Below are 18,544 nucleotides of genomic sequence, written 5' to 3'. Positions count from 1 at the left end.
TAAATTTTGTATATTCATACAAGAGTACTTGCAAATAAATGAAATAACCAAACAACGAGATGTCTACACACCTACTAGAATGGACAAAATTTGGAACACCACCAACACTAAATGCTGACAAGGATATGGAACAGCAGGAACTCTCATTCACTGCTGGTGAGAATGCAAAATGATACAGCTACTTTGGAAGACAGTTTGGAAGTTTCTTACAAAACTAAATATATGCTTGCCATACAATCCAGCAATTTTGCTCCTTGGTGTTTATCCAAAGCTGATGAAGACATATCTGCACAAAATCCAGCACACACAAATTTATAACAGCTTTATTCATAGGTGTGCAAACTTGTAAGCAACCCAGATGTCCTTCAGTAGATGAACGGATGCATAAACAGTGATACATCCAGACAGTGGAATATTATTCTGAGCTAAAAAGAAATGAAAGCCACAGAAACGTGGGGTAACTTAAATGTATATTAATAGGTTAAATAAGTGAATCTGAAAAGGCTACATACTGTATGATTTCAACTGTATGACGTTCTGGAAAGGGAAACACTATGGAGACAATAGAAAGATCAGTGGTTGCCAGAAGTTGGGGTGGGGGAGGGGAGTGCAAATAGGTAGAGCACAGAGGATTTGGTGGGGGGCAGTGGAGCTACTCTGTATGATATTATAATGATGGATATATGTCATTACACATTTATCCAAACCCATAAAATATACAACACTAAGAGTTGAACACTGGGGTAAACTACAGACTTTGAGTAGTTGTAATGTGTCAGTGTAGGTTCATCAGCTGTTACAAATGTTCCACTCAGGTGGGGGATGTTGATAATGGGGGGAGAAATTATGTATGTGTGAGAGCAGGGGGTATATGGTAAACTCTGTACTTTCTTTTCAAATTTGCTGTGAACCTAAAACTGCTCTAAGAAACAAAAACTTTTTTAAAAAGTAAATTTATCACAATCTTAAAAATTGTAATAACTATAGCTACCAGCAATAACATGGCTGAATCTCACAAATAATGTGGAGTGAAAGAAGATAGTCAGAACTCCAAGTACATTAAGTATATAAAGTTCAAATATCTGTAAAACAAAACTGTGTTGTTTAGGGATGCTTACATGGAAGATAAACCTATAAAGAAAAGCAAAGAAATGATATCACAATAGACAAGATAGGGGTTGTTACGTCTAAGGTGAATGGAAGAATGTCATCAGGTGGGGGCTGGGGGACAGAGGGACTAAGTGAGTGGGGGTTATTGAGGTGTTGTTTCTTGTCCAGGGTGGTCATTACCTGCGTGATTGACAACTTTATAAATGTTCTTTTAACTGGCAGTTCTTTTCTGAACGTTTCTCTTTTCTTAATAAAATGGAAAGCAAGGTCACCAAGTGGGATCAAGGATGGGGGTAGGTGGTGTTGAAGATTTGAGGAAAAGGAAGATGGTAGAAAAGAAAGAGGTTGGAGAGTAACCAGAATAGGGAAATATAGTCTTTTTTTATCTTAATTCTTTTATGAAAAATTTTCCCTTTTTCCTCATTTCTAATGCTTTTTCTCTTGCATATAACATTATTTTATTAATTCTAATATTGTACACTATATGCAGTTATTCCCAAACAGTTAAATTATGATATTTAATGTTTAAAAAGAAATTTTAAAAGCATAATTAAGTCTTAATAAATCATATAATTATGATAATAGTAATACATGTTATTTATTATTTCATCTTGAGTTTTAGAGAAGCTGATGTAGTTCATATTTAGAAAAAAATAAGCAGGGCTTATGCCAGTATTTTTATTCTTTTTCTTTCAATTTTTATATCAGGTAGCTTAAGTATTAATTCTTCATTTTATAACTTTTAAACAGACATAAATATTTATTACCTATTCTTTTATTGATCCCCATTCCCAAAGTCATTTTTTAAATGTCAGAAAATATAAACATATTAGAATCACAAAACTAAATACTGATATTTAAAATTACTGGAAAACTATTATACTCTTAAATTTACTTAGAAGATTTAAATGGAAAAAGTTGCTAGGTCTATGTAATTTTATAATTTTGCATACGTTTTTATATGAACCAATTTGTAAAAAATCAGTTATTTAAATTATAACATGATTTAGTTGTATATACATGTTTATATTGTAATTATATAGGCTTAAGTATGAATATACATAATGTAAATTTAAAATTTTTATAAAGGCAAATGTAGTAAATTTAAAGTTACCATCAATGTTGCTTTAAAAGATGCCATGAGTTTTCATTTTCTATATTCTATAGATCTTCCTTGATATGTGATGGGGTTATGTCCCAATAAAGCCATCACAAGCTGAAAACACTGTAAGTCGAAAATGCACTTAGTACTTAACTGAGCTACCTCACATCATAGCTTAGCCTCGTTTACCTAAAACATCATCAGAACACTTATATTAGCCTACAGTTGGGCAAAATCATCTAGCACAAAACTTATTTTGAAATGAAGTGTTGACTACCTCATGTAATTTATTGACTACTGTACTGAAAGTGAAGAAGAAAATGGTTGTATGGGGACAGGATGGTTTTAAGTCCTATTGTTTGTTGACGCTCATGATCACGTGGCTGACTGTCACGTGGCTGACTGGAAGCTGCAAATCACTGCTACTGCCACTGTCCAGCATCAGAGGAGAGTACGTACTGCATATCTCTAGACCAGGAAAAGATTCCAATTCAAAACCCGAAGTAGAATTTCTACTGAATGCATATTGTTTTTGCACCATCATGAAGTCAAAAAATTGTAAGTCAAACCATCGTAAGTCAGGAACTGTCTATATAATAACTCTGCTATTGTCATAAAGATCAAAGTTTTTAAAAAATAATTTGAATCTACAAATACCGAATCTAGAAATATTAAAGTTACAACTCTTGGATAGCTCAGGAAAAAATATTGTGTATGTAGCTAGAGAGTGAGTGCTCAAATAAAACAAATGGTGTAAAATGTTAACAGTAGGTGAACTGAGGTAAAGGATATGTGGGTGTTCTTTATACTTTGCTTACACTGGCAACTTTTCTAAGTTTGAAATTATTTCTAAGTAAGAAGTTAAAATGAAGAAAGGGACATGGTCTGAAACAGTGATATAAGTGGAAATCAACAGAATACTTAGAAATAAATGCATCTCTTGAATTAAAAAGTGGGGAAGTATGGTAATTTATCCTCTCCTTTTCAGCTGTAAAGCCAAAGCCACAAGCTATGTTATGATTTCTTGTAAATAAATTTTCTTCTGAGAGCTAGCCTTGAAATATAACTAGCTGATGTTCTGTTTTTCTTTTCTTTGTGCAAACTCTGTCCCCAGTCCTTGAATCCACAAGCAGAGTATTGTCCCACTCAGTGCAGTCTGCACAGGGATCAGATGTGCGGACTCATCTGAAGCTATTCTGGACCAGCCATTTTCGATTGACTTTGCTGGCAAATGCTCTCTGTTCTAATGATCACCTGCAGCTGTGTCATTAATTTCTGTGATATTAAGTGAGGAATTCTCATTGCTAGAATATATAATCAGATCATTTAAAATGACAAATTCAGTTCAGTAATGAGGTGCAAGTGGAGGTCATTATCAAGGTATCATCTCTAAGAGGAAAACTGCAACATGTCACCTTGGAAACTCTCAAAACTCCAGAGTTGAAACAAATTCCAGCATTATGCAATGTGTTTCTGATTGTGAAATTTCAGTTCCCATAGTGTTGCCAATAGCAAACGTGCCATCAATAACACGAACTCATCAAATGTTCCAGTTGAAAGTCATTTTATTATTATTATTATCAGCAGCAGCAGCATTACCATTAGCACAAAACTAAGTACACTAATAAAAGAAAACAAAATCACACCCCAAAGGCATGTGTCTTACTGGCGATGAGTCAATCACATTATCTTCATGTACAAGGGACAGCACCCTGAGGATAAAGACCATATCACAGCTTGAGAATCAATTCAGTAATTCAGCCAACATTATTGAGCACCTAGGCACAATAGGAGATTAAAAATGCATACAAAAATCCCTGCTGTCAAGGAGTTTTACAGTATAGTAGGAGGTATTAAAAAACATCAAGAAGAACACAGGGCCATATGACATCAGTGACATAATGGAGGCAGTACCATGTATTAAGTGTTATTGGAGAGGGCATCACAAGAGCCTAACATCACATTCAGTTGTGGGACATCAAAGACACTGAAAAGGGAAGGTGACATCTGAGCTAGGCCTTAAGGAACTAGGACTTTGGCAGACTGGCATGTGGAGAGAATTGTGAGGGCCAAAGCATGGCCACAGCAAAGCCCATGGCATGTTTGGGGAAAGAACAGTAGTCCAGTATGGCTGGCTGTATAGGATCTATATAATGGCAGTGGTATGATAAAATGCTGCTAGTTGGACGGCAACCATATTTTGAATGACTGTGAATAATAGGCTAAGATTTCTGATTTTTCATTTATGTCACGGTTATTTTATTTATCCACAGCAATAAAATATATAATTACTTATGAAGAGATATGGTCATTTCACTTCCATATTTCTTAGGAAAACTCAAGTGATTTCTAGGCAGTATTCCTGTCTTACTATCAAAAATGGCCCAGCAGGTGACACCAAGAAATCTATAGTAAATTCTCCACATGTGACTAAATCTCTTCCCTCAGAGTCTATTCCTTCCATCCATCCAGCTACCACACTTCTTCCCACTCCCACCTCCAACCCTACGAGTTCTTGTGCCACCTGATCAGCTGAGGCAAACGCAACTAAGGATTTCCAGCCACATATGCCATCCTGAAACTAGGACCCACAGCCTTGAGAAGTGAGAGCAGTGGTGGTAGGGGTTGTGAACAAATGACAATGTAGCTTTCCGAGAAGTTGTATGCAATCCTATCCTGAGTTCCTGGTCTTCCACTCAGTCTGACCCAGAAGACACCTGGAAGGGTCCTGGAACTCACAATATCTGAATAAAGTTTCCTCTTATTGTCAATGAATTCCTCAAAGGAATCACATTCCATTTGGTTACAAGTTATTGAAAAGCATCCTGGGTCAGAGGCTGTTGAATGAAAGTGTGGCTACACTGGGGTGATTTTCTCTTTCTGATCAAGGAACGCTGTTGGGCTCTGTCTATGCCCAGCAGGCTGGTAGATGGGAAATTCTCCCATGCACTGACATTCAAAGGTGCTAAAGAATGGTTGTATTAGGTAACCAAGCCAAAGAAGTAAACTATTTAGACCAACCCAGGAGCTTAGAAAAACCAAGTTGCCATAGCCACACTTTCTGAAGCTAGTCAGTCTTTTGGCTCTTTCCTAGAACGTGACCTCCTCTGCAGGAAGTCATGGATAGCAGTAGTGAGGCCCCATGTCACACTGGACCTCAGGATGACCAGGGAACCTCCACGGTAGATCAGGAACACCTTTCGGCCCCGAGTGTCCCACACATCCTGAGCAGAGGCCCACAGGCTTGGCATGCTCTGCCAGCCAATATGGGACTGCATATTGGCCACTAACACAATCAGAGGATACAGAACCAGGCAGGTGATTGTTCCATTGACACTTCCCGACACCAAGGCAGGAACCCAGTGGGGCAGGCCTTGCTCTGCCAAGCCATCCTGGATGGGGTCCTTGAAGGAGAAATACAGAGCACTCCCCAGGCTGTTCCTAAGAAGGACAGGCCAGAAACCACGATAGTAGCCCAGTGACAGCCGCCCCCAAAGCCCATAAGAGTTGAATTCCTTGAGAATGCTGAAGGTGCTGGGGAAGCGAGCTTGCTTACGACCATCCTGGAGCACATTTTGCACCCTTTCAAAGGGACTGAGGGCCAAAGCCTCCACCACACCAGACATGAGCCCTGCGGTCCAGCGGTGTCCCAAGGAGTGTGGCCCAACAGGGGAGAGACAGCACAGCAGACTATCATAAGTCCCAAACAGCAGGGTCCCTTGCAATGTCTTGGACAGAAGAGGTGGGTAGATTCCCCGGTAGAAGTATTGAGGGCCTTCGTGCCAAAGCTGTCGCACAGCCTCTGACACCGCCACAGCATGGATCTGTTGCCGGAACACAACCTTATAGATAGGAAAGGTCAGAAAAGTAGACATAAAGTTGGAAACAGCCCCAAGGGTATATGCCTGTGAGTGCCAGCTTTTCTTTCCTGGAGCCTCTGCTCGCGTCTTGTGCTGAAGCTCCTTCCTGGGAGAGTGGCTCTGTTCCCCCATGCTGCAGACAACTGGGTGCAGATGGAAGAAACTGACAGGAGTGGAAAAAAAAGAGGTTAGACTGGCTGGTTAACTCTTTTGGTGAACATTTTCTTTGCTTAGTTAGAAACAGAGCCTAAGTCGGGTAGAAACTCAGTTCTTAGTTAGAAACTCAGCTCTAAGGAAACAAGCAAGTCTTTGGGCCAGTTTCTGAGAAATTGGCACACTTTTAAGAAAGAATTCATCAGCCTTAAAGTAAAGCAAAGGCAGTTCATTTTTCTGTACAGTCACCTCTACAGTGTTTTGCCGACACAGCAAACATTCTAATATTCAAAGAAGGCTGAATATTGAAGAAAGTAAAAATGAAGAAGGAGGGCTCCAAAACCTATTGCATTCAATTTTCACCACGTGAAATTTTTCATTTGATAAACTACTAGAATAATAAAGTGCTATTCTCTTTCTGAAAAGTGGCACTATCTCGTAGAGAGGCAGAAAGGCATTCAGAAGTTGTAGTCCAGTAATTAGAGGCTGGTAGGAAATCTGGGGTGCAGGAACTCCCCCTCACCTCTCTTTTTGTAGATTCCTGACAATACTGTAGCTGTTTTGTGACACCAGCCCCCACTTGAGGAACAGAATGAGTAGCTCTTCCTGGAAGTTCAGTGCCAAAAGGATCCCAACCTGGCAATTTTCAAGCCTTATCTTGTAGACCTGTAGCTATAGAGCAGAGCAGTGGTTTGAATCCCAACACTATTGACATTTGGGGCCAGATAATTCTTTGTTGTAGTTATTTATCCTTTGCATCACAGGCCATTCAGCAGCATCCTGAGTAAAGCATCAGAAAGTAAAAATGAGGAAGGAGGGCTCCAATTGCATTCAATTTTCACCAGGTGAAATTTTTCATTTCATAACCTGCTAGAATAATAAGGCGCTATTCTCTTTCTGAAAAGTGGCACTGCTGCTTCTACTCCCTGGGTGCCAGGAGCACCAGTTATGACCTACCCAGGGATGACAACCAAAATTATCTCCAGACATTGTGCTGTATGTCCTCTGAGAGGCGAACCCACCCCAGGTTCCAAACCACTGCACAGAGGGGAGAGGTAGTACAAGAACTCCAAACTAGTGCTCCCTCCCCAGGAAGGTCTGGGAGCACATGGGGTAGTACCAAAGGCAACTGGGGAGCCAAGGCTCGTGAAAGAAATTGGAATCAGGAAGAAATGAGTGCTCAGTGCAGATCTGAGAAACTGAGGGACTTTATTGTGAAGAAAAAAGGGGCTCCAATCAGGCCCCCAATCCCACAGGGGCCCCCAACATTCCCCAGAGACCCTACCAAGGACCTTTTTCCCTACGTTTTCCTACTCCTAAATAAGGACCGGTAGCAAGGGGAATGTTTGTCCCCTCTCCTATCCCAGAGTGGGATAATGTTCTGCTTCCTCCCTCTATTTTCCTGAATAACCTATAAACATGTGTTGACTAACTGCAAAAGGCAGTCCAATTTAGCAGAAAGAAATTTGGGCTAGGATTTGGCAGACAGGCATTCTAAGTGCCAGTTGTTATCAGCTTCCTGTATGTTAGAAATCCATCGGCAACTTGGAGCCTTGTCCAGCTCAGTTATGAAATGAGCAGACAGGACACAATGCCCTCTAGGCATCTTCATACTGTACACATCACATAGGTTGACATGGGGGAATTCGGACCAATATTTGAGGAATTGTGCTGCTCCCTCCTTCATTCCTTCTGCCATTTTTGCCAGTCATTTTCAGGAATTAAAGGTGAACAATCATTTAGAAATGCCTTACCTTCAATATCTAATTCATAATTTTATAAATCTAATTCTTCCTATTTTATGGGGGAGGAGGAAGTCTTTTCTCCCATGTATTTTTCTGTTGAGAGGCCAGGCTTTGGAGGAAGACAGACCTGAGGCTGAATTCTGCCTCCATCACTCACTTATTTGTACTACCTTAGGCAACACACTTTACTCAGTCCCCATTTCTTTGAAAAGGGACAATAGACCTACCTCAAAGGTTTTTGCAAACATTAATAAAATAAAATGAGATAAAGTAGTTGAGTATCTGTGGCATGCTGGCCTCAATAAAAAATATCTTAAAAAAAAGAAAGATACTTCCTGAGTTCACCATCTGTATCCACAGAGCACATGCCCCTGCAGGACACCCTCAGGCCAGCCAGACCCAGATGAAGCGGTAGGTAGAGTGAAGCAAGTCCTGTGTTCATATGGGAGGCAGGGAAGACCTTTCCTCTGTGAATGTCAAGATGTTATATAAACAATCCTGGACAGCCTGGCCTCTGAACATAAATGCCAAGTAGAGACCACAGAATGGGCCTGGAATTGGCCTGGAGCACTTATCCCCTTTACCCTATGATGTGCCTCCTATGTTTACAGCCTAGTAAAGTGAGCTCCATCCTAGACTTGTACCCGTACTTTGGTTAATTAATATGTGTTGTGGCATCAGGGAGACTTGGTACCGAGTTCCCTGGCCAGTCAAGTCCAGATGGACAGCCTCTGTGACCACCCCACACTCCAGCCTCACATCTGTCCGTTCACTCAGGGCATCCCTCAGCTGGTCTTTGGTCAGGTCACAAACAAATATGATCATCTACTAACTTGTTGTGGGTAGATCACTGTGGATCTAGAAGTGAAGAAGATTGGGACCTGCTGTCAAGGACCTGAGAATCTAGTGGGGTCACAGGTCAACCATGAGATAAACTACACTGGAAGGCAAAATAAAGGGTGCATGAAAAAGTTCTCAATCATAATGTAGGGTGGTCACAGGGATGGAAGTATAGCATGGAGAGTATAGCCAATGATCCTATAACATCTTCCTGTGTTGACTTAGTGACTGCACTAGAGTGGGTAAGGATTTAATAACATGGGTAACTGTTGAATGACTGTGCTCTATACTTGAAATTAGTCTAAGACTGTATACCAGTTTTTTAAAAAAGGGTGCACTAATAAGGGTCAGAGCAGAGAGACAAGAGCAATTTATTCCACCTGGGAGAGGAAGCAACCAAAAAAATTTCTCTGAGAAGGGCATCTGACTTGATCCTTAACCAATGAGCAGGTTTTTGTTAGGTGGTGTGAGGGCGGGCATTCCACGCTGAGGAAGAGGCCTAAGGCACAGAGGCCTAAAAGCATGAGTGGCGCAAGGCACTGGACACAGACCGAAGGAAGGAGATAGAGCTGTGGCAGACAAACAGGAGCCAATCTAGAATGAGCGCCATATTTGTTTTCCCCAGTGCAGTGTGTTACAGCAGAAAAACACAGGTTCTGCATTCAGACAGCTCAGGTTTGAATTTCGCCATGCCGCTTCCTAGCTTTGTGACCTTGGCTGAGTCTCTTCCTGTCCCTGAGCCCCAATATCCTTATCAGTAAAATGATTGTCATGAAGGTTGCATGAGATGAAGTATATAAAAGGTTTAGCAGACTACCCAGATATAAATTGCTTTATAGGTTATATTAGTACTTTCACTTTTTAAATAATGAGATCCCAGGAACAGAGGTAAGATAACAACTATGTTATTCTAGAGGCTGCAATCGGCCTACTGTGCTGGATCATCAGCAGAGTGTATTTTGTATTGCTTCTTTGGAAGACGGCAGAGAAGAGATGGCCATGGGCTTTGGGGTTTGACAGCCCTGGGCTGGAGTCCCAGTGCCTCCACTTACAAGTTGAGTGGCCTTATACAAGTTATCTAACCTTCCTGAAACTCAGTTTCCCTGTGTGCAAAATGGTATAGATAACATTGCCTGTCTCAACAGGGGTGTCAAGGAGTTTATGTGAGACAACAAAAGTAAAGTTCCTGGCACAAAGGAGGCAGGCAGCCAAGGGCAGTGATTAGTGTTTCAACTAAAAGCCTTACCCTCCTAACCTTCAGGCTTTTAAGGCTGGTTTGTTGAAACTGGAAAATGTGGTCACATTAGGGATGTGAATTGGAACACACTCCCACATGAGGCCTCCTCCCAGTCTTGCATGAAAGACCCTCACTTTGTTCTAATGGTCCAATCCAGGCACCTTTACACAATCCATTTCCTTTCAGTTTTTTGTCAGAGCTCTAAGATCTATTCTTTGTCCTATTTGATCCCACTCTCACCAGGTCCAACTGCAGATCACCTAATTTGGCAATGAATCCAATTTAAACACAGAACAAGAACCTACTGTGACCCAAGGTCAGATGTCATGGTACTGGGGAGCAGAAGCAAGTCTGAAGGAAACCCCAGAGCTACTGTCAGCATCATGCCTGACTGTGTGAGGTGAGCCTTCTTTCTACCTCCCTGTGCCCTCCATTCCCCACAACTGTTCTATCCACAAGAGAATGGCCACAGCAATCAGATGGAAGGTGCCTCATCTCCAAATTTGAATTGTTTACTCTAAGGAACTTCGGGTGTTATGGTTGTAAACAAGAAGGTAGAAGGGAACAGGTGAAGTACGTGGGCAGGCTGAAGACAAAACCAATAGCCGTTGAATGGGTATCAGATTGCATTTGCTTCCAAGCATCAAGAGTCAAGAACAAGCCCCATGGGGGGGCCTCCAAGCCACATTCTACACAAGGGAAGTTAAGACTTGCTCTCCAAGAACTAGAAGTCATGGAAAATTGAGCAGATTTCCCAGCCACTAGTTTCATGGCCCATTCACTCTGGACAGCCCTGCATGCCGTTTCCATGGAGTTGCTCCTTCTCGGGGGCCAGTGATGCCAAATCCGGCAAAGAATAGGTCCCGTCAAGAGCTCACAGAAGGGCAGCCTAGCAACGTGTCCTCAAGCCAGGAAATGAAAGAGCTCTATCAGCGGCAGAAAGCTGTGGTTCAAGGGCTAGGTAGAACTGTCTCATTTCTCATGCTTCTTCCTCATGTACAAGTTGAAAGAGGATGACTATGAAGAACAATTGTAGAGGAGTGATTCCTAACCATTTCTGGGCCACAGACTCATTTGAAAATTTACAAACCTATGGACTTAGAAAATATACAAAGTCCAAATTCTTTGCAAACAATTTCAGGAAGGACACTAGGTTCTCAGGTCTGCTCTGTAGTTACAGACAGTTATGCTGTGGACAGATACATTGGCAGCAAGCCGAATTGCTTATTACCCTCAGTGTGATGTGCTGTTTTCAGAAGTGGTTCACAAACCTCTCTATACCTCAGAATTAACTACAGCACTGGCTATAAACCATACTCCCCACCCCTAGTCCTAGTAAATCCTAATACCTCAGATGTGGGGTTCAGAAATCTGCGTATCTAACAAGCTCTCCAAAATGATTCTGAGGCAGCAAGCCTTGCGCCCATACTTTGGTTAATTAACACGCATTGTGGTGTCAGAGAGACATGGTCCAAATTTTGGCTTTACCCTGTAATTTCAAGCAAGTCATTTCACCTCTCTGAGCCTTTGTCTACTTTGGGGCTGTAAGTTGTAGAAATAATGTTTTAATTTTTAAAATAAACAGTTTGTTAAAGTTTTTTTAAAAAGAGTATAAAAAAGAGAAAAGTGTCCCAGTTTCCTCTTCTGCATGATGGGTACCATAAAAGTTGCCCAACTCTTCCCCATCCCTGCCCTTTGACAATACCACCACACCAGGACTGCTGTTGAGAGGGTTTGAGACCACCCATGTGAAAATGCTCTATAGGCTGCTCAGCAAGGCAAACAGTTGGCACTTGGAGAGCAACAGACTGAGGTGCAAAATTACATGTTGACAGCAGTATGATGAGGAGCAAGACGCATAAACTCTGTGTCTGTTTCCTCATCTGTAAAATGGAGATAATAGTCTTTGTTCACTAATTCTGTATAATTCCAAACGGGCCTTTCCATCTTCACTTTGGCTTTTTTCCACTAACCCTCAACCTGAGAGTAGAAAGGAGTGTTCACACGGAGCAGCCTTTGAAATTAGACGGGTCGACTTGGGTGTAAGCTCTTAGCTTTGCACTTCTAACTGCACTGCCTGGGTGCTTAAGTCTCCGCTGTTAAATGGGCATACTGCCACCTCCACAAGGCTGCTGAGAAGAATAAATATGTCGTGCTAATGCATCTGCACGCAGAAAGCGCTCAGTACATGTTTCCCCACAACCCTCGCCCCTATACAAAGGTGAGGAACTCATTGTTCACTTGATTTCAGTCCCACCTCGTGTCTGGGGCATCCGGGCTCAAAGCGCAGAAGGAGGCGGGTCGAGATGGAAGGGGAGAGGAAGAAGGGAAGCGAGGAGGAAGCAGCAAACTCACGGGTAAAATGCAAATCGGCTCTGTCGGTGCTTCCGAGCTGCACTTGACACCACGCCGGCTCCCGCGCCCGTGTGCCGCAGCCCCCGCCGGCCGGTTCCCCACTTTGGCTAGCAATGGCCTTGGGCCGGAGGCTGCGCGGCGAGGTCGTCCCCGCGGCCCGCTGATTGGCCGCTCCGCCCTGCTCATCACGCGCTTTTGTCTCACTGGGTAGAGGCTAAAAGAAGCGGCGGCTGCTGGAAGGGCCAAGCAGGTGGGCGGGGGCGGCTGCTGCTGCCGTGGGAACCGTGCTGCCGCAACTCGGCTACCCCAGGCTGAGCGGCAGTGCCTAGCAGCTCTATCAGGCAGCCCCGGGTCGCTTAGCGGCTAAGGAAGCGTCATCCTTTCCCCTGCAGGGCCGCGGAGACCGGAAGGTGGCATCCTCAGCTCTCCAAGCCGGAGTTACCGCTGCCCACAAGCCCAGCACAGGTAAAGAAAGGGGGCGATGCCTCGAGCGGGAGAGGAGGGGAAGCCCCACCGGTACTGGGCAGCTCCCCGCTTGGGGAATCGAGAACAGGGAAGCAGAGGAAGGAGCACTACCGTGGCCCGGCTGCGCGGAGGGAGGAGGTGGGCTTCTACTGGATGCGGCCGAATGGGTAGGATTTGCCTGGATTGGGAGGGGAGCATTTCCAGAAGGTTGGTATGGGCGAGGCGGGGAGAGAATCTCAAATTGTCTGCCCTGAACCCTTTGGCATCTCCTCATCTCTTCCTGGGGTGCAGTCGGTGGGTGTGAGTTTCCATCTCCTGTTCCCTTTCTCCCTGGCAGGCCTGATCAAAGCCAAGTCCGAACTTGAATGCAGTGCAGCTGATGGCAGGGCTGGTAGGCCGGCCATTTCCCGGGGCAGATGTAATGGGGTGGGGATTGCTTTGGCAAGTATTCAGGAGCTGTGTGAGGGAATTTTCCTTCTGGCAACAGCGGAGCCCCCCCGGGGGGTGGGGCGTGGAGGTTGGGGAGGGAGGAAGCGGGTTGCGGAAAGAGGCTGCTTCTGACTTTTTCCCTTTGTGGCTCTGCCGTCCGCAACCGCTCAGTCCTGATGCGCTGAGGACTGGGACCTGTTAACCCCAGGAGACCGAGGTCGACCAACCCCGGAGGCGAGCTTTCTCAAGGAGGGGCCCCTGTTGCAGAGGCTGGAAGGGAAATAAAGGCACGCACTAATTTCTGAGCTCCAGTAAGAATCTGAGGAACAACGGGGGAAACTTTCAGAAGGGGATGCGGCTAACACCTGAGACCGTGAGTTTAATGGGGATCGCATTATCACCACATAATCTGTGAGATTTAGACCGTTACACTGTTTTGAGAGCCCAGTAATGGCTCCACACACTATTTCATTGACAACTCAAAGCAACAGCTGTTCTCCATCCTGGAGGACTGGTGGGAGGGGATGGATGCGGCTCTGAAAAGCACCCTGCTAGCTCGGGGACACCTGCCAACTCCAGAAGGTTGTAATTGCTAGTTTCCTGCAGGGTATTTTTAGGGCAGTGGGTAAATGTAAAATGTACTGCAAGAGGTTCAGCAAGGTAAAGAAGGCCACTTCAGGGAAGCCGTCTACTACTTTATTGACGTTTTTTTCCGCTTTCTTTCCTTTTCTTTACAGTCCCCATTGACATACAAGGAAGGCTGAGCCCAGGAGCGTTGCTTTGGGGATTTCTCCTGCAGGTTAGGCTTTTCTAAAAAGCCTGAGCATCTTGTCATATTCAGATGGAGGTCATCGACATGGGCTGGTGGCGAAGGCACTCTAGCTGCCTTGGGCCCATTCCCTGTTGAGATCCCTGAGGAGGAGTCTTGTTTCTTTAAGGGTCAATATAGAAGAAAGAAAAGGAAGTTCTTTTCAGGGAGGGTGGTGCGAGCCCAAGGGGAAGAAACCTTTGAAAACTGGCTAATCCAAGTCAGTGGGTTCCTGCCAGATTGGATATGTCTGAGAAGGAAAAGCTCAAGCAAGCACTTGATGACAACCCTTAGGAGTTCTGCCTGGGAGGTCATGCGTTTGCTCCAGGCGGCCAACTCCAACTTAAGTGTGGCAGAATTCTTGCATGCCAATGAAATTGGTGTTTGGGGAGTCTAAAAGCAGTATCACTGCCCATAGTAAATTTTTTTAACACTTTGCAGGCACAAGGGGAAAAAGCCCCCCTTTATGTGATCCATTTAGAGGTACAGCTCCAGAATACTATTCAGGCAGGAATCAGATAGCATAGCTGAGAAAGATGGAAAGCAAACTCACCTGCACCAGCTCCTTTTAGGGGCTGAGCTGAACAGGGATCTGCGCATCAGGCTGAAGCATCTTCTCAGTGTGTATGCAAATGATCAGGAGCATCTTCCCAATTTCCTGGAGTTAATCAAGATGATAAGGGAGGAAGAGGATTGGGATGACACTCTTATGAAATGGAAGTGACCCAAAAGATCTGAGCTAATCATGGAAAGGGCAGCAAGCCCTGTGGTGTTTCGGAGTCCCAAGCCAGTAGTGATCAGTTACGCTGACTACAATGCCATAAAGAAAGATGATACCCTTGAGGACTCAGATGAGGATGTGATTTTGGTGGTGTCTCAGGACCTTCCACTTACATCCACAGATGCTCCTCACTTTAGAGGCAGGGCAAGACCTCAGGATCAAATACTGGTCACTGATGCCCCCAGCAGTTCTGGGGTACAGTCTTCTTCCATCAGTAGCGGTTCTGGGTATAAGAATGATGGTTCACAGGATTTTCACAGAGCCAGGAAGTAAAAATACACACAATCTGCTGTTCATATTGTGGTGAGGAGGGCCACTCAAAGGAAACCTGTGACAGGAGAGCAAGCAGGCCCAGGTGTTTGAGAATCTGGTCATCACCCTGAAGGAAGTGACACATAAAGAGGAGAAATCAAGAGACTTCTCTGGTGAACACAATGACCCCTCTCAGCCACAGTAACAGGCTAGACCCAGCCCTCCGTGGACCCTCAAGTATATTCAGAAGACTGGTGATGAGAAGGAGGAAGCAGACATCTATTAGCATGAATTCATCCTCAAAGTGGCTTTCTTTTGGGAAGGTACCAGCAATGTGGAGGGAGGGATGTTCTGACCTCTGTCCCTGCTCCCTCCTGTCTGCATAAGGATCTGTTCTCTGTGTCTATTTCTTTGATGATTTATTCTTTTATGAAAGGAGTATAACTGTTAAACATTCAAAAAATGAAGGAACATACGACTAATGTACATACTACATGAAACTCTCCATCCTTATATTACATGAAACTACCATTATATAACCATTCTCAGACCTTTGATGAATATCCTTTTAGATAGTTCTCTATAACTGCACACCCAGATAGACATATGTGTAAATAAGGTGATCAAATATAAGTGCTGTTCTATACTGTGTAGTTTTTCACCAAACGATATGTTGTGGACTTCTGTCAATGAATATGTATAAGAATCAAGTTTAATGTTTCTATGGGTGATATCGCCTTTAGGAATATAGAGGAAAAATAAATAAGAAAAGTAAATATAGAAGCTATAATGTGGGAAGGGGGTGATACTGTGGAGTTTTTACCAGCCTCATTTACAGATGAGGCAAAGGGAAACTGAAGTGGACTGAATATCTCCCAGAGAGCCCCCTATCACAACTGACCTGTCTCCTAGGTCACAGGGTCAAATCTGCACCCATTAATAATGTCCCAATGGTTTCTTCTCTAATGCATCCTGAGAAGTCTGCCAATGGGTGGGGGTGGGAGCAAAAATGGACAATGGGTATTTCAGGGGGCTCCATTCCTGTACACTTTGGGAAGGGGCAGCTCTCCCTTCCTTGGGAAGATTTCTTAAGTTGCTGTAACTGCCACTTCTGGGCACCTGATGGCAACAAAAAGACTGTCTTTTGGGCTGGGACTACCTTCTGCCTCTTGCCCAGTTACAGAGAAAGCACCTTACTCCTGAGAGACTGGTACTTAGGGGAGGCTCAGCACTCCCCAAGCCTCACCTTAGCTACATGCTAGAGGACACAAACAGCTCGAGGACTCCAAGCTAACCTCGCCCTGACCCAAGAAATGAGAATAGCCAGTGAAGGATGAAAAGGAATCTGGATTCCAGGGCATGGGAATTAGCCAGAAAGCCCACATACCCGTTAGAACTGAGGAGAGAGATCACAGATGGACCTTCCTGGACATATGCTCCTGCCCTGTCTCATGATTTCAGTTTGGAGAGTGATTGAAAAATGAGATGTGACTTCAGTCCCTAGGGGTTCTGTGTTCCTTGTGGGTATATCAGTTCTTATCCTTGTGAGCTGGACAAGGTTGGTGGGGGGATGATTTCATTTAAGGCAAGGAGTTAAATGAATGCAGACCTGATGGAGTCTGTCAAGAAAGAAATAGGGCTGAGAGGACAAGGTCAGGAAAGAAACAGGGCTGAGAGGACAAGGGAGACAGTGTGAGGGAGAGGAAGCACACAACTGTGTGGGGAGGGGAGCCAAGGGCAATGACCAGGCAGGGGACTCACATCTAGACTGACTGGAAGCTTGGGAGGAATTTCAGATCCGAAGGTTTCACACACAACCCTGGACTGTGTTGTCCCAAGGGGAGGGTGTTGGGGCTCTAATTCATACTAAGAGCTGATGGCCTGCTCAGAAGGGACAAAGGAGTCCTCCAGGCTGAGGCCCCAAGGGAGGGCTAGAAACCAGGCACTGCCAGAAGCCCACTGCAGCCTTCCCTGGGCTGCCATGAAGTGTTTCTGCTTCCAGAATCCCCCACCAGCTCCTCCCTGGCTTCTTGCTCTTCCTCCACCCATGGCCTCACAGCCTGACCTTAGAGTGCCCCCAAGCCCAGCCACCCTCTCTATGGGTGGGAGCTGGAGACTGGGCCACCTGTGCTCTCTGCTGGCACCCCTCTCTCACACCCAGCACCCCTGTTTGCCTTAAGCCTCACCTCCTTAACCTCATGGCCAGAGGGAGACTGGGAGGGCCTATGCTTGGATCCTTGAGCTAAGAACTGGCCAAGAGCCAAGGCTCCAGAGACCCACTCCTAGCATCCCTCCGGGGCACTTCTGGGCCCTTGGTAGCCACCTCCATCTCTCCAGAGCCAAAAGGGACCCTTCCTCCATAGTAGGCATGAAGTAGCTCCACTCAGGCCCCCAAACCTGCAGCAGCCCTCAACATTCCCTGACTCTTGTAGATTTATAATCCTTTATTCCTCCCTCCCCATCTCTAAATCTACACTTGGAGGGGATCTGCCCACTCATCCATGCTAGATGAGAATATCGTTCCTCTTTCTGCTCACCTTTTCTCAGACTTACTCTATAAGTGCTTGCTGAATGATTGTTACTCAGATAAATAATTCATGCTGTCATTTCTTTCTGGGACCAAGGTAGAGACCACTGCTTTGAAAACCTGTAATTCATCACCCTTTCTTCCCTCTCCCATCCCTTTCTCTGGTGTATAAACTAGAAATTGTCTAAATTTTTATTTCCCCAAAATGACACAAACCTGATGCTTCTTTTCACTTTGTGTGACATTAGCTTTTCCTTTATTCAGGAAATATATCTTTTTCCTATTTGCATGACCTGGGGGACCTGGGCATTCAGATCAGACTAAGGGAGCTAGCTGAAAGAAGTCTTGTAGAGAATTTGTGTCTGATAGCCTTCATTTAAGATTATGTTTTTGTTCCCTTTAATTCTCAATAGTCACGAAGAGATGAAATGACTCTTTTGTTAGGAGAAACTAGACTTTGAATGCATTCGGCATTATCTCCCTCCCAGATACTATTTGCCCCTGGCTTCCATGACAACCCTCTCTCATAGTTTCCCCCTTACTGATCTTTTACCATACCTATGTTGTTGGGCAGCTGTGCACTAGATGAAACCTCAACCTGGATGGGGAGAGGGTTCTTGACTCTGAATGAGAAAGAATTCTGGAGAAGGTTGCAGGAGTGTAGGTAAGGAAGGAATCCATTAAAGTGAGAGGAGTAGTGAATGACAGCTGCTTTGAAGGCAGCAGAGAGCAAGGAAGAACAGAGGGAGGAAAGTGAAGCCCATTAAACTCCTCAGCATAGGGTAGATTCCTTGCCAATTCCTGAAGCCAGAGTCACCTGGTGTCCAGTATCTGCTTGAATCAGTGCAGCATGGGAAGCCCCTACCACCCCTAGGATTTG

General features: G+C 44.5%; 2 protein-coding genes across 2 annotated transcripts; one reads left to right on the top strand and one right to left on the bottom strand.

The window, feature by feature from the left end:
- Positions 1-3,770: 3,770 nt before the first annotated feature.
- On the bottom strand, positions 3,771-12,481 carry SLC25A53 (solute carrier family 25 member 53). Its single transcript, XM_036924993.2, has 2 exons — positions 12,403-12,481; positions 3,771-6,235 (listed from the first exon to the last, which is right to left on the bottom strand). The coding sequence occupies exon 2, from the start codon at positions 6,202-6,204 to the stop codon at positions 5,284-5,286; it is 921 nt and encodes a 306-aa protein (XP_036780888.1). The 5' UTR covers positions 6,205-6,235; positions 12,403-12,481; the 3' UTR covers positions 3,771-5,283.
- A 599-nt stretch (positions 12,482-13,080) lies between these two features.
- On the top strand, positions 13,081-16,096 carry ZCCHC18 (zinc finger CCHC-type containing 18). Its single transcript, XM_036925013.2, is given in 9 exon segments — positions 13,081-13,258; positions 14,034-14,095; positions 14,179-14,254; positions 14,257-14,474; positions 14,476-14,526; positions 14,528-14,626; positions 14,628-15,164; positions 15,167-15,220; positions 15,223-16,096. Coding segments are annotated over 9 exon segments (1,395 nt in total). The 3' UTR covers positions 15,343-16,096.
- Positions 16,097-18,544: the final 2,448 nt, after the last annotated feature.

Source organism: Manis pentadactyla, chromosome X (assembly GCF_030020395.1).
Source record: "Manis pentadactyla isolate mManPen7 chromosome X, mManPen7.hap1, whole genome shotgun sequence".
NCBI lineage: Eukaryota > Metazoa > Chordata > Mammalia > Pholidota > Manidae > Manis > Manis pentadactyla.
This window is presented reverse-complemented; position numbering and strand designations above follow the sequence as displayed.

Coding starts and splice junctions, on each gene's coding strand:
- SLC25A53 (XM_036924993.2), bottom strand. CDS start 6,204: ATGGGGGAACAGAGCCACTCTCCCAGGAAGGAGCTTCAGCACAAGACG.